This window comes from Sphaerodactylus townsendi, linkage group LG08 (assembly GCF_021028975.2).
Source record: "Sphaerodactylus townsendi isolate TG3544 linkage group LG08, MPM_Stown_v2.3, whole genome shotgun sequence".
In the NCBI taxonomy this organism is placed as follows: domain Eukaryota; kingdom Metazoa; phylum Chordata; class Lepidosauria; order Squamata; family Sphaerodactylidae; genus Sphaerodactylus; species Sphaerodactylus townsendi.
This window is the reverse complement of record NC_059432.1, coordinates 111,775,965-111,801,031: the sequence shown is the minus strand read 5'-3', so window position 1 is coordinate 111,801,031 and position 25,067 is coordinate 111,775,965. Positions and strand designations below refer to the sequence as shown.

Genomic DNA, 25,067 nt, shown 5'->3' with positions numbered 1-25,067 from the left:
GGGCGGGGGGGGGGGGGGCTCTCTGGCTCCCAGGCGGCTCTTATCAGGAGGGAAAGCCAAGTGCAGCCGGCTGGTCAAAGGGCCTGCTGCAGACACGTGACTTCCCTGCAGCTCTGCTCCCCCGGGGCCGCTGAAGCCATTGTCCCAGCCAGCCTGGGCATTGGGCAGAAGCCCGGTGGGGAGACAGCCTCTCCCTTGGCTGCCCGGGCCCCATTGTGTAGGGGTGGGTGTGCTTCCAGACACAAAGGCCCGAAGCCAGCCTGGGCCCTTCCAGAGCCGATAAGGCCCCACCGAGAGGGAAGGAGCACAGTTGCAGGCAGAGATGGTATCAGGGCTTTCTGGCACCAGAAGCCACCTCTTCCCCACTCCCCCCCCCCACTCCCCCTCTCCACCGAACAGGTCATGTCCAGCTCAGCACTTCTTGCTTAAGCAAGGAACGCAGCTTCAGCCTGGCTGGAAGGCTGTAGACCTGCGAAGGTTGGCTCAGAGGTCCTACTTCGGTGAGTGCAGAACAGACACCCAAGAGCCAACTTTCAAGGTCATTCCGGATGCTTCCGTGCAGGGCTGGGGCCATTTCCTCCAACCAGGGGGAGGGTCTCATTTTTACAAACCCATAAAATGCATTTCCCCAGTCAACTGACATATATATTCACAAAGGAAGACGGAACCGGAGTTCCTTGGAGGTGAAATTGGTCCCCAAACACTTTGAATGCTGGTGATGCCAGCTGCCCAGAGGGCCTCCCGCCCTTCACTAGGTCTGACTGGAGAGGAGGGTGCTGCCAAGCATGTACAAAGTGCCTTTCCCTGCTTCAAGAATGAGCGCTGGGCAGGACTGAGCCACCAGCAGCTTTCACACGGCATAAGACACGCTCTGCATAACCCCCCCCCCCCCCAAAGAGCTCATCATCTCTGCAGCATGTTGCAGGGTGAGGTTGCTTCTTCATCATTGAGTTGGAAGGGACCGCACAGGCTATCAAGTCTAACCCCCCACCCCCAATACAGGACCATACAAATGTTCGTCCAGCCGCAGCTTGAAGACTGCCAGAGGGACAGACTGATGCAGACCGCATCATCCCACATCCCTTTCCACTGCTGAACTGCTCTCACTGTCAGGAAAATCCTTGTCCCGCTGGAACCTTTCTGCTGGTAACTTATACCCATGACCGCAAGTCCCCTGCTCAGCTGCCAACAGGAGCGGCTCCCTGCACTCCAGCCGTTCAAATACATCAAGAGAGCAACCATGTCCCGCCCCCCCCAACCTCCTCTTCCCCAGAGGGAACATTCCCAAGTCCCTCAGCCTTTCCTCCTGGGGCTCCAGGTCCCTGATCATCCTGGGGTCTCTCCAGTGGTAGGATTCAAATCATTCAACAACTGGTTGTTTACAAGCGCCATTTTAACAACCGGTTCTGCCAAAGTGGTGCGAACCGGCTGAATCCCACCACTGGTTCTCTCCTCTGCACTCGCTCCATTCTGTCCACATCCTTTTTGAAGGGAGGCCTCCAAAACTGCACCCAATACTCCAGGTGAGGGCTGACCAGTGCAGGGTACAGATGGACTGTGACATCTGGCGATGGGAGGGATTTCCAGACTGTCACAAAGGAGATGAGAAAGGTAAGGAAACTTTATTCCAAAAGGGTGTCGTCCGTCTCTGTGTTGTGTCACTCAGAAGGGCTCCAAGTTCCATCACAGCCCACACTTTCCGCACAGGAAACCGCTTGTCCACACAGCCCCACATAGCCCCAAAGCCACGCAAAGGCCAGTCCAGAGCCACTCCTCGGGGCTCCTCTCGAGGGCCCCACTACGCCTCCAAGTGCTTGGTCAGGCGGCGGAGCTTCTCCTTCCGGTTCCTGTTGCCGTGCTTCTTCCAGGGCTTGCCTCGGCTGGGCTCAGGGTGGGAGGCCGGGGGGGCTGGGCCCATCTGACAGCCCCCTAAAGACTGGACCCCCCGGGTCAGGGCTCGGACGTTCTCCTGCAGGGAAGACTGAGTTAGTGAGGAGGTTTTTATCCCACTCCTTTCCCTTTGTGTGGCTCCTCCAGGTTCCCTTCCTTGCCCAAGGAGCCAAGCGTTGGCTCCACTCCACAGAAGATCCTCAAGATCCAAGAGCATGAGCTCACCAGAGTCCAAACGCCCTGCATCGAATATCCGAGGCAGGACGCTTCGACTCTCGACATCTTATTGCCTCCCCCCCCCCCAACTATGTTGGCCTCTAAGGTGCTCCTGGCCTTGAATCTACCTGTGAGGCTGAGATGAAGCGACTGGCTTTAAGTCACCCAGCAGGCCCCCACCTCCCAGACAGGAGCTCTAAACCTGGATCTCCCAATCCAGCCATCTAACCACTACACCACATTGTTTTTCTACAGCTGTGCTGGGGAGGTGGTCAAAGGCCAGGTGAGGTAAGCAGGAAACCCAAAGAAAAGCCCGCGGGCCACAGAACCTGTGTCAATAACAGCAGCAGCGGGGCACAATCCTGCTTGGCTCTCTAAGGGTGCCAGGCAATTACCCAGACCCACCTGGCACCTTTGTGGCCACACTGTGCCTCCTATCTCCAAACTGAGCTCCTGTCGCTACCTCGGCTGGTCCTCAGGTGGAGAAAGGGAGACAGCAGGAGTTCAGAGGGGCCCACCCTGCCTCAGAAACCTCTCAGGAGGCGGCTAGGATGAGATAAGGGGATAAGGCCGTGGCCCACTCCTCACCTGGTGGAAGAAGGCCCCGTCCACCGTGTTTTCAATCTGCTTGGCCTTTGGATTCCAGCTCGCCGGTGCCTCTGAGAGGGGGTGCCCGCTTTTGCTTGCAGCTCCCTTTCTGTGAGAGAACTGGAAGGCCTCGGGGTCACTTCCTGGAGGGGGGTGGCAATAGAGCAGCTTGCCCTGTGAGGGATGGAGGGGTCAAAGGGATCCAGTTAATGGTCGGCCCCTCTGGATTTTACGCCTTCACCTCTGATAAGGAGTATATTTGTAAGGCAGAACAACACAACAGTAACTTTCAGTTTCGCAAATAGAAGCGTGCAGTTGTGGGTGCCAACATCATTCCTGATACACCCCACGCCTCTTCTTAGCTTAGACTGGAAGAATTACCCAAAAGCTTCCAAGAAAGCAGCCCCCCCCCACCACCACCCTGCCGCCGCATTGCATCAATATTCTCAAACACTGAAACTGCAAGCGGGGGACCTGCAGAGACTTGTGGAGAGAATCTCATTTCCCGTCTCCTCCTCAATCATCCCTGGTCCCCCTCCCGCCTTTGCCTTCCCTCCCCCCAGCTACTGACTTGCCTTTTGTCGTCCATCCCCTAACTCTCCAGCACTCCAGCTTAACTCTGCCATTCTTTGTGTGTGACTCTGCCCTCACCTTAACCTCATTTGGGGACTCCAAGGCGAGAAATGTTTGGCAACGTTGGTTGGTTGGGGGTTGGCAGGCAATCCCCAAAAGGCCGTGGAGATCTCGGCTGTACATTCTTTTCTTAAAGAAGCACAGAGGCTTCTAGTGTTCTTTAATTCTCTTTTTACGCTTAATCTTGTTCTGTAAAACTGGGCCTTTTTCCAGGCTTGCAGAAAATACCCCCTCCCTCTACTCAAGGTCCTTTTGGGGGACACTCAGACGTTACTGTTCAAAGCTGGTCGCAATGATAAATTTTTAAATTACATTTCCATGTCATTCTCCTTCTACCCTGCAAGGGGGTTCCTGGGAGTGGGCATACTCCTGGCCTCTTTGACTCTTGCTGCTCGAGTAACAATCAATTTGTTCTAAACAATTTAAAAGACAAGCAGGTGACTTGTGAGGACTTTGGGGGAGGGGGAGGAAACTGCCCCTCCCCATTTCCATGAAGCCACGCACCCTCCCTTCTTAACTTACAGCAACATAGTCCTTCAGCACATAGCGGGCTGAACGGGGCTGGTCCGGCTGTCCGTGGTCTGTCATGAACCCCCGCATACCTGGGAAAAGACAGCAGGGCGTTACCTGGGCAGCCTGCTCCAGACTGGCTCTCAATCCATTCAGGGAGGTGAGATGGATGATGCAGCCCCCACTGCTCAGCCTCAGAAGCAGCGAAGGGCCAGCCAGCCCCAAGGAAGGCGCCTCTGAGCCCAGGAAACGCCCCCCCCCCCCCACACACAACTGTGCAGCCAGACTCTTTTCTTCCCGTGAAAACTCCACTGAAGAAGGGCAGTCCTGCATTACACCTTTCTGAATCGTGCAACCACTCTCCCACCCGGGTACTCTCCGCAGAGCCCAGGTTTCACCCGTCAGCCAAGGGGGGTGGGAAAAGGACTCCAGCACCCACAGCCGGCCCCTGCAAGAGAGGCCAGCACCAGCCCTGCCGCACTACGCACACCCATAGGCCGTCAGCAGCTCCTCAGATGTTGGGGGCCGGTCGGGCGCCTCGTCCTCGCGAGGTCGGACAATGTTGATCCCGTAGGTTGCCTCCAAGATGTGTCGTGGGATCCGCTGGCAAACGTGACCGAGTGAAGGCATCAAAGCTTGGGTGGTAGGGGGAGACGGCCAGAGCAGCCCCCACCCCCCAGAGTCCACGCAGGCACCCCCACCCCCAATCCTGAGTCAAGCTACTGGCCCCTCCCCTCCTTCCCTCCCAGGCAACAAGGCCCGAGGGGGAGAAAGAGCCTCTTCCGTGCAGCCAGCCCTCCGACAGCTCAAGCCTCTTTGCTTGCCTGCCCTTTCCCCCTCCCCACCGCCAGAGGCGAAGAGAAGGATATCAGGGAGACGGGGGAGATGTGATTCCGCATCTGGTCTATAGGCAAGATCCCATTGCAAACCATCTCAGCTTTCGTGGCGGCAAAGGAGGGCAGGACGAGACCTGGGCAGTCACAGAGGCAGAGGCCGGCCTCCACGTACAGCGTCTGCAGAAGGAAGCCAAGCAGAGCTACACAAACTACACACACACATGAATGCCCCCCCTGGCAAAGAGGCAGCTCTGCCCTGCACCCTGCTTGCTGCTTCCACCCATACCTGGAAATGCTTGGTGTGGCCCGGTGTAGCTGACACAGATACCTTCTTTCTTCCCAGGAGGGCATTGATGGTCGAACTTTTCCCCACGTTGGGATACCCCACCTAGGAGGGAAAACACAACACAGCCTCAACAGGCAGGCCTGAGCCCGCCCTGCCCCCGTCCCTCCCCCCCATCATGTGTCTGCTACCCTAGTTTGGAGCATGACTGGCAGAAGCAAACCCCACTCTGCCTATGCTCAGAGCTGCTCTCTTCTATTCAACTGCTCAGTCCTGGTGTTCAGAACCAGCTCCCAAGCACAGTCCCCGCTGTCTGCCACAGACCCTTAGGCACATTTAGGCAGTAGAGCGTTAAGAGCCCAAAGGGTTAACATGGAACCCCACATGATTGGCTAAAGAGAACTGCAGAGCAGTCTTAGCCAGAGCCATGAGTTTTGAGGGGGAACTGATTTTAATGCCAGAGGAAATGGTTGTTCTGCTAGAAGTTCACTTCATTCTTCTTGAGGCTGGAGGACCTCAGTTCCCAGTGAGCTGGAGCCACCTTGACCAGGAAGGACAGATTTATGTTAGGGAGTCTGTGTCAAGGTCCTGAAGGTAGCCATAATACAGTAACACTGATTAACCACACTGGTGGCTTGGTTGATTTTCTCTGAAGAGGACCCATCCAGATATAGGCAGTGAAGCTCCTGGAGGTGGTTTAGCTGATAAACAGAGAAATGATGGGGTTTCCTGGAGGAACTGTATAGGCTATTATTATCTGAGGGTAGAAATTAAGGTTTTTGTAGCTCATTAACAAGAAAGCCAAATAGAAAACTGAACACCGATCCTGGTGGGTCCTTTGTTTGTGGAGAATTTAAGTGACTGTAACAACTTGAAGGCACTAAAGATGTATGAACCTTGTATCAACTGTAAAAAGACACTGAATCAACTTGTAAAATAGTAAACCTTTCAGGAACCAGCTTCTTATATATAATTTCAATTTTATCCTTCATCAGAAAAACTTCCTTGTGTTTTTCTTGTCAATAAAAACTTTTGATTCTTTGTTTAAACTTCACAAGCCTCTGGTGCCAGATTATTATTTTTTTCAGACAGAAAAGAAAATATTGTTTTGGTGTCCCTACGGTGATCCTCCCATCTGGAAGGTCCTTCGGTTAAACAACTAAAGACCACTCTTACTGTTTAATTTATAAAAGAGGGAAAATGCAAAGTGTATTTGCAAAGTCTAAATTACCACATTCACACTACTGCATTGCATACGGACAAATAAAAGAGTGGCTCAGTCAAAGCATAATTGACCATTAGAATTTTAGAGAGAAAAAAATCTTATCAAGGCACAAGTCAGTGCAAAGGTGCTTGAGGACACCAATGATCCTCCCTCTCATCATACCCTTCTTAGAGAAGATCGTGTTGCCTAATAGTTGACTACTACATCTCAGAGAGGCCTCTGGGGGGCCTCACCTGTGACACCCACAGCCAGGTCAAGGGCCTTGGACAGGCTCATCACTGGAGACCACCCTCACCCATGATTCTGGCTTGGCAGCTGCTCCAACTCACCAGCCCAATGGTGACCTCGCCCTCTCTGAGCTTCTTGCCAGTGTGGACCATTTGGAGTATCTCCAGGAGTTCATCTCTCTGGACAAGGCGGCTGCTGTTACGGTGGGGCTGGCTTTGTTGGGGTCCTGGCTCCGGCACCTCGGCCCCGCTCGTCCTCCTTTCCCTAAAGGGCTGCGCTGGGGCCTCGGTCTCTGCTGCCTCCTCTTCCTCTTCCAAACAGGTCAGCCAAGCCTCTTCCTCACAATCCAGGTACTCCTCCTCACTGGCATCTTCCGAGCTGCCCTTTGACTCTCCACTTCCAGGTGGCCACGAGGGAGAGCCGGGTCTGCCTGGGGAGAGCTGCTGCCACTTCCGGCTGGCCTGCTCATCATCCCACTCAGGCCCCTCTGCAGCCTTCACCCCAAACCAGAGGAAACAGAGAGCGGGTCAAAGGCTGGAAAGAAGGGCCTGCAAACTTTTCCCCAGTTGCCATCTGCTACAAAAGCCTGCTACAGGGCTGCCTCCTGTGCTTCAGAGAGCCCCACTCCTTCCTCTGCTCACCCACCCATTCCCTGCCGGGGGGGGACACAAAGCCTCCGCCTGAAAGGGATCTGTGCAACCAAGCAGCCCTCTCTGCAGCCACTCTGAGCACGAGCGGAGTCAGCCAGCCAACGCCTTCTGGGGTGGAGTGAGGTCCTCCTCCATCCCCAGTGCTCCCTGGACACAGGTCATGTCCTTGAACCAGGATCCAAAGCCACACCTGGAGGCAGGGGGGAGGGGGAGGAGGCCTCTGTTCTGGCGGCCCCCCCAAGATGAAAACTGCTTCTTTCCCACACATGCATCCTTTGGAAAAAGCAAAATCCCTCAAAGGTCCCCTCCCACCGGTGCTGGAAAGGGGGCGTCCAAAGGGCCATCGCAGCTTCCCCCAAGTTCACATTCTCCTTCTTAAACATCTTTGTTCAGGCAACCCTGAGGGAAGCCGCCACCTTCCAAGCACAAGCGCCCTCCCCTCCCCCCCATACCTTGGAGGCCAACGCCAGCCGCCTCTCCTCTGCCAGGGCTGACCAGAAGACCACCTTCACCCCCTCGCCCTCAAAGAAGCGTGCCCAGCAGTCCCGCTGCTCTTCACTCAGGAAGTCGGCCTTGTTAAGGAGCAGAAGGTTCTCTTTCTCTGGGCTGAGCTCTTTCACGTAGGACTCCTGCGGGACAGACATTGGACAAGACCTCCAACCGCCATCCAAACCAACTGAGAGGCAGCCCCTCGCAGGGAATCCCTGCCCGTCACACGGAGGTGCTAGCACAATGGGTGCAGGGGCCAGGCCCACCCCAAGTAACAGCCTCTTTGGCAGCAAGAAGCCCGTGTGGCCAGCCATGCTGCCTTCTCCTTCCCGAAGCGGAGCCTCTCCCCTGCACCGTTGGTTTCCTGGGGTGGGCAGGGCTGGTTCAAGCGGCCTCTCTCTTTCACACACACCTGGGCTAACAGCTGTCCTCAACCCAGCCAAACTCTGGGGGCCAGTGCCTCTTCCTTAGCAGGAAGAAGCTTCTGCACGGTCCCAGCTGGACTTCAAAGCACAGAGAAGGAAGTTCCGTCCAAACCACTAGACAAGTCTCGTAACCACTGGCAGTTAGCTGTGCCCCAACCCAAGAATGGCAGCTCTCGTTTTGGAATGCCACCAGGAGCAGGAATCCCGTTTTTCCTCCACAGCTACAGGGGCCTTAACCAGGCAACAGGGCTCAATGCCAGACCTCTCTGGCTCTCTCGGAGAGGCTCCCCTCGCTCTACGGGAGAACCTTCTCTCTTGGTCAAGACCAGCTGCTCTTCCACTGTGGGGACTGCCCCCCTCCTTCCATCCAGCTTTTGTAGCATTTGAATCTTAGGGCAGTGGGCGGACAAACGAAGAGCCTGGAAGACAGCACCTGAGATCAACACAAGTTGCACAGTGTCACTCTGGGCACATAATCGTGACTCTGATCATCTGCATGCCCATGAACCAATGCCCTCTCAAAACCTAGGGACAGTCCAATTGCTGGCCAGGCACAGCAAAGTCCAGAACTCACACTTAATGAAGCAGTTCCCTAGTGGAGCTGAAGAAAATGGAGATCTGATGTTGTTTAATTACAAACAGTTCTAATTTTGGCCTATTGTTGTTTTGATTGTTTTAAATAGTGTTATTAAGTTGTATCTGACTTCTATTTACTCATCTGCATTGCCCTTTTTGGAAGAATGGTTTTATTTAGCAGAGAACCATTGTGAGAGTTGGAAAGATTAATTTCTGTTCCCCGCTGCCACGTTTTCTACAGAAAGAGGAATGCAGAGGTCTGGTCTGGCTTCTGCTGGGAGATTCCTCTCCGAGGGCATCTTGTAGGCTGGACTTCAAGCGCCGCAGCATTCAGCAGTCTGCCTGTCAGCTTAGAACTGGATTTATCTTAATCCGACTTATTACAATTCTCTACGGATTTAGTTCCAGTTTAAGAAATTGATAGATAGGGGACTCAGTGCTTATCACATGCATCCATTCCAGAATCACAGGGCTAACTGACACCTGTTTTGATTTACTTTTACGTACCCATACAATAATGGGTCACACTCCAGTTCAGCTTTCTGGGTTTAGAATTCTTTCACCGGCCACAGCTCCCCTTCTGATATCCAGTGTTGAATTTTCTTTCAGAGATTCTTTTGCCTGAACAGCAGCACTGCTCGTTGGGGGCAAGGAACTGCAGATGGGGAGGGGCTCACTCTGGAGCCACCTTTGGAGCAGGAGGGCAAGAGCCACACGAGGGGACTTCAGTTCCTGCCTTTCACTTACCAAGTCAGGGCATCTGAAGAGGAGGGGGTTCCTGGCATCCACAATCTGCACCACCACATCACTGCAAGAAAGAAGGGAAGCGCCATTTCCCCCTGCCCTCCCCAAGAGCCCTTGAAGAAGAGCGGCAGCTGAGTGGAAGGCAGCACACAGCAGAGAGGACTGGCTATTTGGGGCAGGGGGGCACGGGAGAGTGCCAGCTCAACTGTGAGCCCTAAAAATCCCTGGGGCCCTTACATCTCCCCCCAGCCCAGCAGCCCCTATACGGTGACTCCATTGCTAAAGACTGCACTGTAACACCCCCCCCCACCCGCCTTGGCTGCAGCACTGAAGAACTTCACCAGCCCCTTTCCCTCCCCCGACATGATGCTGTATGGAAGGGAGCATCACCTCCTTTCAAGGACTCGCCAAAGTTGCCGCCAGAATTCCAGATTCCGTTCAAACGGAGTCAAAATCAGCTTCTCTTCTTCCTCTAAACTTGAATGCAGCAAGAAATAAAACATAACTGTGATCAATTATTTCCCTTTCGCCAGACAGCTCCTTTCTGTGGGGCTCTTTTCAGACCAAATCTTACAAGGCCACTGTGCCGGCATTGTGGGTGCCCACAGGGAGAACACAAATAGCCGCCACTCATAGCAGATTGGGGCCTCAACCCTTTTTTTGGCAAAGGGAAGAGGATGCACAGTTGGCTGCATTGCCCCAGTCTCTGCTGAGAACCGGCCTGGTGGAACTAAGAGCCCCTCTGAACCAATCAACACACTCTTGAGGAGACAGCAACACTTTGGAGCACCCTTTCCAGGGGGACTTGCCAGGCCAGTTTGCAGCACAGCTCCCCAACCCACCAGCACCCTCTTGTGTCAGAGGGATGGAACAGTGTTTCTTCCCAAGAGCAAAATGCTCCTGTCGGTCCTTGCAATGCCCTCAATATCTGAGCAACTGTTCTTCTCGCAGCCCAGAAGGGGATCCAAGCCTGAAGAACAGGAGTTTGGACTTATACCACCACCACCCCCGCCTATAAGGAGACTCAAGGTGGCTTACAAACACTTTCCCTTCCTCTCCCCACAACAAAAGAGCCTTTGGCTCTTTCAAACATCTTGTGAGGCATGTGGGGCTGAGAGAGTTCTGAACAAACTGTGACTAGGCCAAGGTCACCCAGCAGGAATACACAGGTGGGAAAACAAACCTGGTTCCCTGGATTAGAATCCACCTGCTCTTATCCACTGCACCACGCTAGATCTCCAGCCTGGTGTAGGGAAAGGTGCTGCTGCCTCCCCCAGTCTCTGTCAAGCCAGCTGACCCAGCAGCAGAGCCAAGCAGAGCCCCCACCCCCACTGGCTCACGGAAGCCCTCTGAAACCCAGAAGCCACTCCCAGATGCTGCCCTGGCAAGGAAAAAGGGGCTGTGGTGCTCTGACCCTGGCAACGCAGAGCGAAGCGGGCAGAACCAGCTGACACCCACTCACCAAGCGAGCTGCCTCCTCCACTCCAGAAAGCTGTCTCGTTCTGCTTGGTTCAACAAGTCAGGGCTGGTTTGCTTGTCCCAATAAGGCCTGCAGAAACCAGCAAAAAAAATCCCCTTCAGGATTGCCTCCCTTTTTGTTTATCGAGCACAACTCAGATCACCAGAGCCACATCTACGTTGAAATGGCCCCAGCTGCATCAAAGACCACGGCCGGAATCAACATCACCCCAACAGAGAAAAGGTCTTTCTGCAACCTGGGCTTTATGCTTTAGAGAGGGTCAGGGAGTTGCTAAGTAAGTAGAGGAGGAACCAGAGGAAAGCCCAAAGGAACTTGACAAAGATGTCAGAGAAAAGGTGGGGGGCAGCAATTCCCTTCCCAAATGTTTCAGTTCCAAACTGTATGTCTGTGTGTGTGTGTGGGGGGGGGGGGGGGGTTGAGAGTGTTCAATTACCCACAAACACGAGGTAGAGAAGAAGAAAAAATCACACAGAACCATTTGTGAGGCACAACTTGTGAAGCACTTCAGCAGTGCAAAGAAACTGCCCAGACTCCTTCTTTAGGGATGTGAAAAGCAACAAAAAGTTGGGCAACAAGGGAGCGGGGGGGGAGTTCAGTAACAAGCAAATCGCACTAATCTGAACATAGCCTGGCTCAGTTCAAGGCTGGGTTGATATGAGAAGATGCCAGTCCTGCACCAGAACTACACAAGCGCCCATTAGTCCTCAAGAACAAAGTGCACAATTGTACCCCTTCTGTAAATAGTGAATTTCACAACCAAACCACAACCTGCTTGCATAGGTGTGCGTAGCCCGGTATATAATTCTTTCCTCAGTGTGAATTGCCTTCCTGCCCTCTCTTCAAGGATGCTACTCACAATGCAGCCATAACCCACCTGAGATCTCAAGAAAATCTTGTACCTGGCCAAATATCAGTGGCCTCTTCTACTGTTTTAAGTCCACAAGCTGGTTCTCAAAAATCAAGAAAATTCAGAGACATTTACATTTTTAAGTTTTATAAATGACTCTGACAATAATTAAATGATCCCTTTCTCCTCCCCCAATTCTTTTTTTTCAAAGCGTTAACACTTGGATCAGGAATATTGCATTTTGAATCATTTTACTTCATTGTATGTATTTTTATCATCTGCACCATTGGGGAAGACCTTGTGGCCAAATTGCATTTGGATTTAGGGGACTTCTTCACTATTTCTTATGCTTTAAGAAAACCCTTGTGGATTCCACACACATTAACCCATCAGTACTTATGTTGCCTGAAGGCTTTGGCCTGAGCCTTCTTGGCGATCTGGTTTTTCTGGGCTGAAGTTCTTTCTCCCCTTTCCTGCCGGGGAAGGAAGAAGCTGCTCACCAGCAGGCAGGCTCACCTGCGTGGGATGCGGAGGAAGTGCTTGTTCTGTTCGTGCAGCTGGTGGATCTCTGCAGCCTCTGCGGCTGTCAAGAGGCCCGTCTGAGCCTCAGCAGGGACGAGTCGGATGTTCAGTTTCTCTGCAGAGAAAGGCAGCGCAGTCAGCCAGGAGGGTGGAGGGTGGAGGGTGGGGAGGTCCAGAAGCACGAAGAGCCGGACCAGTCTGGCCCCTTCGCCGACTCACCCGCCACGAACTCGGTGCCGGCCAGCTGAGCGGTGGCCAGGAACTCCTCCAGGGAGCTCTGCTCGGTGACGGACTGGGCGCTGAGGCGACTCCAGTCGTAGCCGTCGTTCAACTCGCTCGTGTGGAGCTGTTGGGAAAGCAAGTCCGCGGGTGCTCAGGAGGCGCCCCCCCTCGCCCCCCCACCCCCGGGGCTTTCCGCCGCCAGCTGCCCCTCCCCTCGGCACACGAGGCGGCGCCGGAGCCGACCCACAAGCAGCTCGATGAGGCGGTGGAGCCTCCACCTGCAGGGGCACTCCATCCTCCCCGCGAAGCCGCCGCGGTCGAAGGAGCCGGGGAAGGAAGGAGGCCCCATTCCGCCCGCAGGGAGCTCCCGCCCTTCCTTACCCATCCAGGTGCGGCACGGCGACCCCCCCGCAGCTGGCCGCGCTCCCGCATGAGCGCTCGGCCCAGCCCCGCCGCCGCCGCCGCCTTCTTCTTGCCCATGAGGAGGAGGAGGAGGCCGCCGCCACCGCCGCCGGGAGCCACGCGACACGGACCACTGAGCGGCGGCGCTTTTTGATCACGTAGCGTCGCTCGGCCAATCGCGCGAGGCGGCCGGTGGCGCCGCCCTTAAGAGTCCGGGCAGAACGCGCGGCCTCCCCCGGCGGTTCCGGCCATCGCGGGTCCCACCAGCAGGCGGCGCCGCAGCTCCGAGGGGCCGGCCGAGGCCGATCTTCTCCGCCCGCCCGATTGGCTGCTGCGCCCCGGGAAGGCGGGCCCAATCGCCCCGCCCCCAGCGGCCGGTAATCTGCGTGCGGGCGCGGAGGCTGCTGGGAAGCCGAGGCCAGTGCGAACCCGCCCCTTTGGCTCACCCGAACTGATGATGCTCCAGCAGGCTGCTGGTCTTGGAGGCTCCTCGGGGCTTCTCGTCCGGTTCCCGCAGTTCTCCCGTGATGGCGTCTCAGGAGCTGTGCTCTTCTTGACCTCCCCTCTTCTCCTACCCAGCTGCAGCTCTTCAACTAAGCCAGGAGGCAGACCAGCGACCCTCCAGAGAGGGCAGGAAAAAGAGGGAAGGGGCATCAGATCCTCCCTAGGCTAGGTAAAGCCTCCAGGGGCAGGAGCAGGACACCTCTGGGTGCCAGGTGCTGGGAACAAACAGCGCCAATGACCAGAGTTGGGCCCGGCTTGGGAACTTCAGGGCATCTCTGAATCAGACTTCCAGACCAGGTGAAGGACCACCTTGTCTGGCAATAGATGCCAGAGCCAGAATCATCTTGCTGTTGTGGGTTTTCCGGACTGTGTGGCTGTGACATGTCTCCAAAGAGCCCAGCCATAGATGCAGTTGGAAAGTTGGGAACAAAAGCTACCGGACTGCACCCACACAGCCTAGGAAGCCCCCAACAGCCAATTTGTTCTCCCCCCCAAAAAACCCCCCACAAACAAAGAACACTTTTGAAAAAAAACATAGGTGTGGCTAAAAAAAACAGGCCACCCAGCAAGTTTCCATGGTAGAGCAGGGATTTGATCTTGGCTCTCCCAGATCCTAAGATGACAATCTAAGCAATAAGCCACGCTGGCTGCCCTTACGGTCCTTTCCTTCTCCCACAGTGGTCTCCAGAACAGTCCTGACCGACGGAGGGTTCTCAGATCCATAGGAGCCCCCCCCCTCCCCAAACTGATGAACCAGACCCACTAGAGACTGAACCACCCCAGGAAAGGTTGCTGCGTCCTGATGCCAGCAGCAGAGAAACGGGACAAATACCATATCAGGGAAAGACTCTGAAAATGCCAGCCACAGATGCAGGTGAAACATCAGGAGAAACTACTATCTGAACACAGCCATACAGCCCGGAAGACCCACAACACCCAACTGGGGAAACTGTGTGCTCCTCCAGGCCCCTTTGGCAACTCCCAGGCGGAGCCGACGGAAGACCTGCTGGCTACACCACACAGAAGCCCACACCTGCAAGAGACCCAGCCAAGCAAATACATGCAGACGAGAGCGAAGGAGCTCCTGTGGAAAGAACTCCTGTGGATTCAAAGCAGCCCGCCTGGGCCTCCCTCCACCCTGAAGCCCTTCTTGAGCGCCAGCTCCCTGCTCCTTGTTTTTAAAGATGGCTTCCAGATAGCCGGCCCACACTGGACTGCATACCTCTCCACCTGTTCCCTGCTTATTAGGGGCCGCCCTTATTTTCTGGCCTTTATCCCAGATAAATCAAGGTCTTGCATTTCTGCCTCTTGGCAACAAGGTGAAAATTGTGTTCCTCGATGTGTCACTCTTCCAGTTTCAACCTCCAGAAGTTCTGGTCATGAGGGATGCACCTTGTTTCTAATGCGTGCCATTCATAGAAGTGCATGCACATGAATTGTAATGCCCTGTCTGACCGTTCAGATGCTCAGGAAGCTGATTTTGAATGGGGGGCTGCCCACCATGGGACAATAGCGTTTCCCCCAGCATTGCTTTAACCACATGAAAGAGAATCCCTTCTTGGTTTTGCAGACAGTGCGGGGCAGTGTATAAGTGAAAGCTTTCAAGACCAGAATCACAGGGCTGGAAAAGACCACAAGGGCCATCAAGTCTAACCCCCTGCCATGCGGGAGCACACAATCAAGACACTCCTGACAAATGGCAGAATCAACCGGCTGCTGTGGGTCTTCTGGGTTGTATGGCCATGATCCGGCAGTTTTTGCCCACATCTGTGGCTGGCATCTTCAGAGGCTTGTCATGGTGAGTTGTGTTCCTCTGCATGGCACAATAAGAGAAGCACATCTCACCATGACATTTCTCTGAAGATGCCGGCCACAGATGTAGGGAAAACATTAGAGGCAAAAACTACCAGACCACAGTCACTTTGCCTGGAAAACCCACAACAGTCGATGTGGGGCAGGCTGTGGTGGAATAAATGAATCTCCACAAGACCGAGCCAAGCTGTCAGCAGTGTGGTGTCAGGAGTGCGGAAGGGGGCAGAGGGAGGCAGGGGTCCTTGATTTGAGACTTACTGAGCCCTTCGGGGGTAGGGCGGTCTATTAAATGTAATAAATAATAATAATAAAATCCTTGATTTGAGTCTTACAAGCAGTAAAATCGGCTACCTGCGGAATTGGTGAGCTCCCCCTCACTGGCCATCTGAAAGCAGCAGCTGGATACACACTTGTCCAGGATGCTCTAGGGCTGATGCTGCATTGAGGACAGGGGCAGAGCGAGGGGGAACTGCGCCCGGGGCATGCACGCCCTGCTCCCCCCCGCAGCACCGCTCACTGTGGAATGCCCCGCCACACCCCTGCCTCAGCGCTACACCACTGATTGAGGAATGAGTTGGACCAATGGCCTGGACAGCCCCTTCTGTGATTCTATGGCTGTTTTTTTTCCCCTGTGGTATGCAGCAATGGCACGAACTTTGAAATGTGCGAAGAAATAATAAAGAGCACGGGTGAGCATGTGCAACATACATTTTATCTTCATTAGCAGGTCATGGCATCCAGCAGAAATCGGGAATTAGGGGACTGGGTTATGCAGTGTGGTGTGTCCAAGCACTTGTGAGACCCAGTGTGCGCACGCACACACAAATAAGAACATAAGAAGAACATAAGAACAAGCCTGCTGGATCAGACCAGAGTCCATCTAGTCCAGCTCTCTGCTACTCGCAGTGGCCCACCAGGTGCCTTTGGGAGCTCACCTGCAGGATGTGAAAGCAATGGCCTGCTGCTGCTGCTGCTGCTCCCGAGCACCTGGATACTAAGGCATTTATCGGCAATTCTCAGATCATATGATCACATCAAGATTGGCCAGCCATAGATCGACTTCTCCTCCATCCAATCTATCCAAGCCCCTTTTAAAGAAAGAAGCTATCCAGGTTAGTGGCCATCACCCCCTCCTGTGGCAGCATATTCCAAACACCAATCACACGTTGCGTGAAGAAGTGTTTTCTTTTATTAGTCCTAATTCTTCCCCCCAGCATTTTCAATGAATGCCCCCTGGTTCTAGTATTGTGAGAAAGAGAGAAAAATTTCTGTCAACATTTTTTACCCCAGGCATAATTGTATAGACTTCAATCATATCTCCCCTCAGCCGTCTCCTCTCCAAACTAAAGAGTCCAAACGCTGCAGCCTCTCCTCATAGGGAAGGTGCTCCAGTCCCTCAATCATCCTTGTTGAGTCCCTCAATAACTGTTGAGATAATTGAAGGTTACAGTTATAATAAACAGCATTTGAGACAGTCTAGTCAGGTATGAGGGAGGAAATTTAGGAATAGAATGTTGTAACCCTGGACCGTTCAATAATAAGATTCTGTATTCAGTTGACTTCTTTATTATGAAACAGCATCAGGAATAAGCATTTAGACTTCCATTGCCAGAACTAAGCATCGCCAGTGTTGCAGCCATTATACCTCTTGTCATGCCTCTCCACTCCAGCCTGCCAGTTCCCAAGGGGGGTGGCTCTTGTCCAGTCCCACGGTCTGCTGGAAGAAGGAACTGCCTTCCCCCACCTGGGTCAAAACAACCTCCATTCCATACGACTGACAGAATTGCAAAAGCAGGTTTCCAGAGAGATGATAAGGCCCCAAAAGGACCTAAGTGGAAAAATAGAAACATGGCAAGGGGGGGGGGGATGAGAAAAGACAGGTTCCCACATCCCGGGCAGGAGTAAAAAAAACACAGCAGGATCAAACGGGGGGCGATCATGACATAGAACCAGCTGTGACCTGGAAGGACAGATGGGATGCTTGTCTGTGAAAATGAACACAGGTAAAACTGCCTGATACCCTCCCAATTACAAGAGGTGCACCAATGATGAGCATCAGCCAGCTGTGCCTTAAGAAGTCTGACAGCCCAACCTCGCACGAGCTTGTCACAGCTCACAAGCTAAGCAGAGTCAGCCCCGGTTAAGACTCGGATGGGAGACCACCGAGGAAGTCCGGAAATGCCGGCTGCAAAACTCCACTGTGCACCTCCTGCCTTGGAAACCGCCACGGTCCTGGGTGGCTGAGTCACTTATTTATGTATGTATTGTTTGGTTTTCTATACCGGCCTATCACCGAAGGGGATACACACAGCTGTCATTATCAGCCTTTTCTTCGTAGCCCAATTAGCACGTCTATTTCTAATGGGGGAGACGTCTATCAGTGACAACTACCCATGGGGACTAAAGAGAACCTCCACATCCAGAGGCAGTCAACCTGTTGATACCAGTGCCAGGAAGCGATGTCAGAGGAAGGTCTCGATGTCTCTGCCCTGCTGGTCCCTCCAGAATAACTGTTTGGCTGCCATGATGGACCCTCACAGGTCAGATCCAAGAGGGCTCTTCTGAAATTACCCAGCGAGTGATGTGAGTAATGCTGGGAAATACCTGGGGGTTTGGGGGATGGAGCTGGGGGGAGGCAATGCTCCACCCCCCCACCCCCATGTTCTACAGGGGAAATGATCTCGGTTGTCTGGGAATCAATTGTCACAGATGACCAGGCGGCATCACATCCAGAGGATGGCTACCCAATTAGCCACTGATGTTTTAATAGCCCCCTCCCCCCCTCTGCTTCTTTATTCCTCTTATTCAGAGGTGGGATGCCTCTGAACACGGGTGGTCCATTTTTACCCACAGTGGCTCGTGGCTGTGTGTGAATGTGACCTGCCAGTCATAACATCCCCAAATTTTAGATTAGAGCTGTCCTGCTGGAGGACCACAAAGATTGCTCTGGCTCAGAAGACGGTTTCGTCCGTCCGTCCGTCCGTCCATCCATATCCCACTCTCCCTGTCAAGGGGGCTCAGAGTGTCTAACAATTCATATATAAATATAATATAAACATTTAAAACGATACATTTAAACTCTACAGATGGGGAATCAGGACAGGACAGCACCACCTCCTCGTTTCAGTTTAAAATAGTACAGAAGAGGAGAAAGTGAAGGGAACTGGAGGCCAGGTCAAGATGGCTAGTAGTTGCCATAGCCGGCCTCAACTATAGGCCAGGTGGAACCGGTCTCATTCGACTGAGCCTTTCCACAGGCAGGGGTCAGGCCCCCAAATGCCTGGCTGGCCCTCGTTAAAGACAGCCAGATGCTTTGGGGGCAAGAGTCCTCCAATCAGTTGTTCCTTGCAGAGTGTGGTGCCCTCTGGGGCGGGGGTGTGTGTGTGTGTGTGTCAGGAGAGGCAGTCTGTCTGGCAAGACATGGATCCCAACCCACGGAGGGCTTTCAGTGCCAGCAGCACCACACCTTTGCTGGGAGTCCAGGCAGCTCCTAGAACAGCAGCATCACAGCAGGGTCCTTCTGGGTCACAGATGGGGGCCGGCCCGCAAGGGGTGAGTTGCAGCAGTCAAGTCTGGAGGAGCTGGTGGCAGTAAGTGGAGGAGGGGGGAGGCGCTCTCCCGGGAGCATCACCAGCCATCAGCTGACAGGGGCCTCCCCTTGTTCCTCCCCTCCTCTCTCCCCCCCCCCCCCCGACAGGGCAGTGACAATGGCAGTGGTGAGGGGAGCCGAAGTGAGTGCCCCGCCCTGGCGTTCTTTTGCCCCGCTCCGGGACTGCCACGCTGAAGGGGGGGGGCACACGAAGGGGCAGCGGCGTGGCCTGGGGAGGGGGCTTCTGAGGAGAGAGGCTTCTCGCTCGCTCGCTCGCTCCCCCCTCCCCGAGGCCGGCTGTGGCGAGGGGCTCTGCGGAGCAGACCTGTGCGGGCTTCGCTGCCTCTGGGGCGCCCAGCGCTGCCGCCGCAGCTTCTGCGGGGGGGGGGTGGGGGGGCTGTGACTGCCCCCTCCTAAGGCCTTCTCGGCGGGGCCCCCGCCCCCCCCCCGCAGCCCAGGCCAGGCCGGGGGCCGGAGAGGGGCTTGGCCCACCGGGGAGGACGGCTCCGCTTCCCCAGGGCCGCTGGCTGGCTGGCTGGCTGGCTGCGAGGCGAGTCCCGCCGGGCCCAGGGCGGGCGGGGCGGGCGGACTCCTCCCCCGGCTCGGCGCCGGCCTCTATATGGGGCCGAGGCGGCGGCGGCGCGAGGCTGCGGATCGCCGGGCGATGGCGAGAGCGCCGGGCCGGTGGCGCGGGGTGGCGGGAGCGCCTGCGGCGGCGCGCGGCGGCGATGCGCGGGCGGCGTCCGCGGCTACGTCGGGCGCCCCCACCTGAAGCCCCGCTGCGGCCCCCGGGCGGCGAGGCGATGATGCTGCCGTGGAAGAGGCACAAGGCGGCGGCGCTGGCGGGCGGCCAGGAGGAGCCCCCGGGGGGGGCGGCGGCGTCGGCGGGGGGGCGGCCGGCCTCGGCGTTGGGGGCGCGGCGCCCGGCGAGCGCGCTGGGCCGCCTGGGGCGGCTGCTGGGCGGGCGGCGTCGGCGGGGGACGTTCCGGGTGAGCGGCGAGGCGCCCACCTTCCCGGCGCTGTACCTGGGCAACGCGCCCACGCTGCAGGCCAAGGGCGACGGCTGCACGGAGGCGGCGGTGGGGCGCATCTGGGCGCGGAGCGAGGCGGGCCGGCGCGGCGCCCGGATGCAGCTGAGCGTGGGGCCGCAGGGCCTGCGCTTGGCGCCGCTGCCCGCCGACCAGGAGCCGCAGGCCGCCGCCCGCCCGCCGGGCCACCTGTACCTGCTGCACCGGCTGACCTACTGCGCGGCCGACCCGCGCCTGCCGCGCCTCTTCGCCTGGGTGTACCGGCACGAGGGCAAGCACAAGGCCGTGCTCCTGCGCTGCCACGCCGCCCTGCTGCCCAAGGCCCACCAGGCCCGCGCCCTGGCCCGCCTCCTCTACCAGACCTCGGCCGCCGCCCTCGCCGACTTCCGACGCCTCAAGCGCCGCGCCGACGCCCGCCGCCAGCAGCAGCAGCAGCTCCAGCCCGCCGCCCTGCCCGCGCCGCCCCTCCGCCACCTGCTCCTGCGCGGGCCCGCCGGCGCCGCCTACAAGCCGCCCGTCGAGCGCAGCCGCAGCGCCCCCCGCCTGGGCGCCATCAGCGAGGACCCCCGCGGCGAGGCCCTGGAGGAGAGATCCACGGACCCCCGCCCGCCCCGCCGCCACAGCCACGACCACGAGGAGGAGGAGGAGGAGGAGGAGACGACGCCCGGCCTGGACCCGCTGGCCGCCCACCTGGGCCAGCTGGCCATCCGAGACCCCCCGGCCCCGCGCGCCACCCGCCTCCCCGCCCGCAGTAGCCAGGCCTCCCCGCTCCACAGCCAGCCGCCACGCCCCGACGGCGGCCCCCGCAGCCAGCGGCAGCCCGGCGACACCGGCTGAGACCCGAGAGCCTGGAAGAGCGGCCGGCCTCCCGTCTGTGGCCGTGTTTGCAGGCCCTGCTGTGGCCCCGGGGACTTCCCCCTTTTGTGAAGCTGCTGCTGTTGCGGGACGGATGCCTCTGCACAGGCGGGGGGGGGGCAGAGCTTTTTCTCCCTCCCTTTTCCCTTTGCTGAACTGGCGTGGCTGCGGCTGATTCTTCCATCCGCTCCCAGGGGCTGTTTCTCTTTTGCTGTGCAAAAGGCATCTTGGACAGTTGGACCTTCCCTTCAGCCTACGGAGCAGACAGACGAGTGTGGCGCAGGTCTTGTTCTGGGAGTGGTGGGTGGGGGAGGACACCCACGGATCAGACTCCTTTCCCCCTGGACTGTTTTGCACCCAAGTGGGCGTAATAAAGAGGAAGGTTGTGGAAGAGGCGCCTCCTCCATTGGCTCTCTGTGTGCCATCTCTCTGGCACACCTCTTGTGATGCGCATCTTCCCCTGGGGGGCCGCCGTGGGGAGGGCCACAGATCATCCTGGGAAATGGTTAACATGAGGGGATTTCCTCGTGCGGTGTTGTCAAGCCAGGTGTCCCCCATCCTATATCTGTGCATTTCATTTCTTCTGCCTGTTTATCTCTGTTGAAGTTCATGTTGTTAGTTTTGGCCCAGCTCTCTAATCCAGCCAGATCATTTTGAATTCCGACTGTGTCTGTCCTAAACTACGACTTTGTTGCAGTAGATACAGGGGTGTCAAACTCGTGGCCCTCCAGATGTTCATGAACTTCAATTCCCATCAGTCCCTCCCAACATGAGCATTGGCTATACTGGCAAGGACTGATGGGAATTGTAGTTCTTGAACATCTGGAGGGCCACAAGTTTGACATCTGTGCAGTAGAACATGCAGTGCAGCAAAACGTGTATGTGGAAGCAGCCCCGGAAAGGCTTGAAGGCCGCGTGTTCTCAGAGCAGGTGTCTCAAAACCTATGGGTGCCTGCTTGGGTTTCCTTGTGGGGCCACATTTCACGGGATCCTGGGGTGCCCTTTTTGGCACAAGTGTGTGGCCGTGCCAGGCGGCTCCTCTCACTTCACCCCCCCCCCCATCCAGGTTCTCCTCACCTTGGGTCAGGATTGAATTCACTGACCAGGGGTTGGGTGGGTTGTATTGGTTGTGATCTTTACTCAGTTTCAGGGGATTTGGGTGCATCGACAGCCACTGGAAGGGGGGGGGGGCTGAGCTGTGAGTCACCGTCTCAAGGCCACGCAGTGAGCTTTGTGGCAGGGGTAGGGATTTGAATCCAGGCACTATAATTCCCGCAGTTGAGTGGGCCGGGGCTGTGGCTCAGGGCCAGAGGTTGTGTTTAGAAGGGCCCACGTTCAGTTTCCGGCCTCTCCAGTTAGAAGGATCAAGTAGCAGGTGATGGGACAGACCCTGAGTGTAAGTCAAGGGCGGCTTCATTTAGGGAGGGGTCGTGGCCTCTGCTTTGCTTGGGGAAGGTCTCCAGCTGGACTCCAGCAACTTCCGCTAAAGGATCTTGAGAAAGGTCACGTGAACGGATTGACTGATTTGCTTTATGTATATCCTGCCTTTCTCCTCCAGTGGGAGCAAGAGTGGATGATGTTCTCCTTTCCTCCATTTTGTCCTCCCAACAACAGCCCTTTGAGGAAGGTCAGGCTGCCCCCAGGTCACCCAGCAAGGTCCCATGGCAGTGTGTGGGTTGGAACCCAGGTCTCCCAGATGCTCGGCCAGCACTCCGATCTCTGGCTCCACACGGGCAAAAAGAACCGGACCCAAGACCGTGGGGCATCGCTGCCAGGCCTGACCTCAGGAGACCGAGGGCCCCGTGGCTTTTTGCGTTCCCGTCTGGACCCCAGCTGCCTCCTGGAGGCCGACGTGGAGCCTTCTTGCCTCGGAGTGGGCGGCTGCTGGAGGATATCCTGAGCTGTCAGGATTTGTGGAGCTGGTCCCTCGGAAGCTTCCAGAAAGCCGCCTGAACGTCTGCCTCAATCAAGGTGCGCCTCTTCCCAGGGAACGGGCCCAGTGCCAAAGGATTGCAAAAGATCACAGCTCCGGTCACAGGCTGCCAAGATTAAGAGCTCTCGCCGTGGCCGGTGCCAACAGGGTCAGCAGGAACTCTGCCGTGTGGGGCCGCCCAGGTGGGTGCTCTGCCTGTGGGCTGGGATCTGTTCAGCGGGCCCAGCAGAGACTTGCTTCCCCTTGCCTGCAGAGTTCTGATTGGGGCCGCCCCTGCCTGTGCCGCCCTCCGTTTCCTTGGCCAGGCCCAGAACGGTCAGGTCCGCAGGGCCAGGGCTAAGTCTCCCTGTGTCCCAGGCAGGCCCAAGACTCACCCCTCAGCCCTGCCAGCCCAAGTGGAGACCATCGAGGTGAGCGATCGGGCGGTTCCAGGAGTGCTGCCCCTCAGCTCCTGCTTCTGATGCTGTCGCCGTCCTTTCTCCTGCTGCACTGGCTGGACAGCCCCCCCGCCCCTCCCCCAAGAGCCTCCATCAGGAGCACAGCTGATTTTTCCTGGGTCCACTCCTGTGCTCAAGAGGCAAGAGCTCAGCTTTTCCCCTCAGGTGCCACGATGGGGTGGGGGCAGGGGCAGGGGGCAAGTGGGCTGCTGCTGCCCAGCAGGAGAGCTTTATCAGGTGGTTAGGATAGCACCAGCCCCCCTGGCTACAGCCTTGACACCCTGGAAGGGGCTGGTCAGCACAGAGGGCGGGGCGGGTTGAGCCGTTCATGATACAGGGGCAGATTATTCCTGATGCTCTAAACAAGGCCTCTTTTAGTGGCATGCTCACACACTGCTTTTCAGCATGGGTTGGGTCAGGTTCTCCCAAAGCCAGACTTTCTCCAGGGCCACGTGTGGTCCAGGAGTCCAGCATCAGGCCAGAGAGGCCAAGGTCCCCAGGCCAAAATAGTCCCGGGAGGGTATTATTGGCCCTGCTGGGACATGGCGTGTGCACTGGAATACTGCATATGCAGCCTGACAAAAGGGTGCAAAGGTCCCCCCCCGGGGGGGGTTGTCTTGGGGAAATGGCAGCGGGGAGGGGGGAGTGGCTACTGCACACACACACCCTCCTGGTGCCACAGTCCTGATCTGAAGTGGAACTTGGTCATGTGCCTCTGGGGGACGTGCACAGCTGCGGATGAATCAAGCCAGGAACACCCCCACCCGACTCCCTGGATCGGAACCCAATACACGCTCTGGTTGGTCAAAGGATTTTCTTAGCAGACTTTAGTAAAAAAGACAACTCTGAGTAAAAACGTGCCAAGCAATTGATATACCTCCCAGGTTCCCCACCCCCACACAGAAGCACAGCAATAGCATAGCTGAATCCAGACTTGAGGCCCGTCCTAGCAGCAGACACTCGAGGCCGGACCTTTGGATAGCAGAGCACCTGCACAAGCAAAAGCAACTCCGGGCATGTCCCCCTCCCAGCAAGGCAACCCAATATCAAACAGTGGGTTTGACACATGCACACCCCGACCTCATTTGAGGCCAAATGTCTTGAGAAATGCCTGTTCCCTTGAATGTAACTTTCGTCTGCTTTTTGAAGTGATGTCACGTTTGTTTGCCAAGCAGCCAGGAGGCTGCCATTCTGGATTTGAATCTCTGCCCTCCGCATCCAGGGCTATGCTGGGTTACAGAAGGGGCTGACTGGGCCAGACGCGCTGAGGGGTGGGGGGGAGGAGCTGTGCCCACATGGCTGACCCAGCTCAGCTCCAGAGTCCACTGTGGCGGCCCTCGCCCAACCTATCACGACCAGCCAGCCTCTCTGGAGGAAGTCCGAGAGCAGGTGCCTACAGCGGAATCGTGGCTGAATGCCAAGGGGCACACTCCTCCACCTGGTGAGGAAAAGGGGCCCCACCAAGAACAACACATGCACAAGAACTTGCTCAGGAGGCCCCAATCCTTCACCCATCATGGTGGAACTGGCCATGTTGCTCCCCTCTGCTCAGGAGGACTCGCCTTTTGAGTGCTCCCCCTCCCCACCCCAGGCTGCTTCCCCCTGTTGCAGCCAACACACAGGACAGATTCAAGCAGGCCTTCCCGTCCACCTGCCCGCCCGCCCACCCGTCCGTGTGAGAGGGAGTCTTGCTGCAGGCTGAGGGCTCTGGGGCAGAGGAGCTTGGATGGGTGGCAGGGTGGCACAGTCCTGCAGGGCCTCCTGTAGAGGAAGGAGAAGTGGGCGCCCTCACCGGAAAAATTGTTCTCCGGAATGAGCAGGCTGGCCAGGAGAGCGAGGCATGCTGGACGCGGGGCCAGGTTGTTGTTCGTCTTGGCGCTGGTGCTGGAAAAGCCGGCCTCATTCCCTTCCTGCTCTCCTGCCACTGGGCCAGGGCAGACGAGTGCCACCATAAGGAAGCCGCAAAAGAGTGCCCTGAAAAGGGCTCGCAGCAACGGCTGTCTCGTTCTTAGTCCGTTGAATTATTGTGCACATTATTTCGTCATCACGTGATTATCTTGTTATGTTCACAGGTAGCACCAACCTCGAAGTGAACACAAGACCGGTTCATATCCAGGCTCCAATTAGCTCAGTGGGAATTGTG

The 25,067-nt window shown here is 56.5% G+C and overlaps 2 protein-coding genes across 2 annotated transcripts; one reads left to right on the top strand and one right to left on the bottom strand.

Moving 5' to 3' along the window:
* Nucleotides 1–1,603: 1,603 nt before the first annotated feature.
* LSG1 (large 60S subunit nuclear export GTPase 1) lies at nucleotides 1,604–12,924 on the bottom strand. The gene is made up of 14 exons (XM_048505495.1): nucleotides 12,746–12,924; nucleotides 12,362–12,488; nucleotides 12,137–12,257; nucleotides 10,756–10,842; nucleotides 9,684–9,770; nucleotides 9,297–9,357; nucleotides 7,512–7,688; nucleotides 6,511–6,903; nucleotides 4,960–5,061; nucleotides 4,707–4,850; nucleotides 4,326–4,449; nucleotides 3,850–3,929; nucleotides 2,695–2,868; nucleotides 1,604–1,969 (listed from the first exon to the last, which is right to left on the bottom strand). The coding sequence occupies exons 1-14, from the start codon at nucleotides 12,842–12,844 to the stop codon at nucleotides 1,799–1,801; spliced, it is 1,947 nt and encodes a 648-aa protein (XP_048361452.1). The 5' UTR covers nucleotides 12,845–12,924; the 3' UTR covers nucleotides 1,604–1,798.
* A 5,595-nt stretch (nucleotides 12,925–18,519) lies between these two features.
* FAM43A (family with sequence similarity 43 member A) lies at nucleotides 18,520–20,945 on the top strand. Its single transcript, XM_048505498.1, has 2 exons — nucleotides 18,520–18,634; nucleotides 18,780–20,945. The coding sequence occupies exon 2, from the start codon at nucleotides 19,400–19,402 to the stop codon at nucleotides 20,534–20,536; it is 1,137 nt and encodes a 378-aa protein (XP_048361455.1). The 5' UTR covers nucleotides 18,520–18,634; nucleotides 18,780–19,399; the 3' UTR covers nucleotides 20,537–20,945.
* The last annotated feature ends 4,122 nt before the right edge of the window (nucleotides 20,946–25,067 follow it).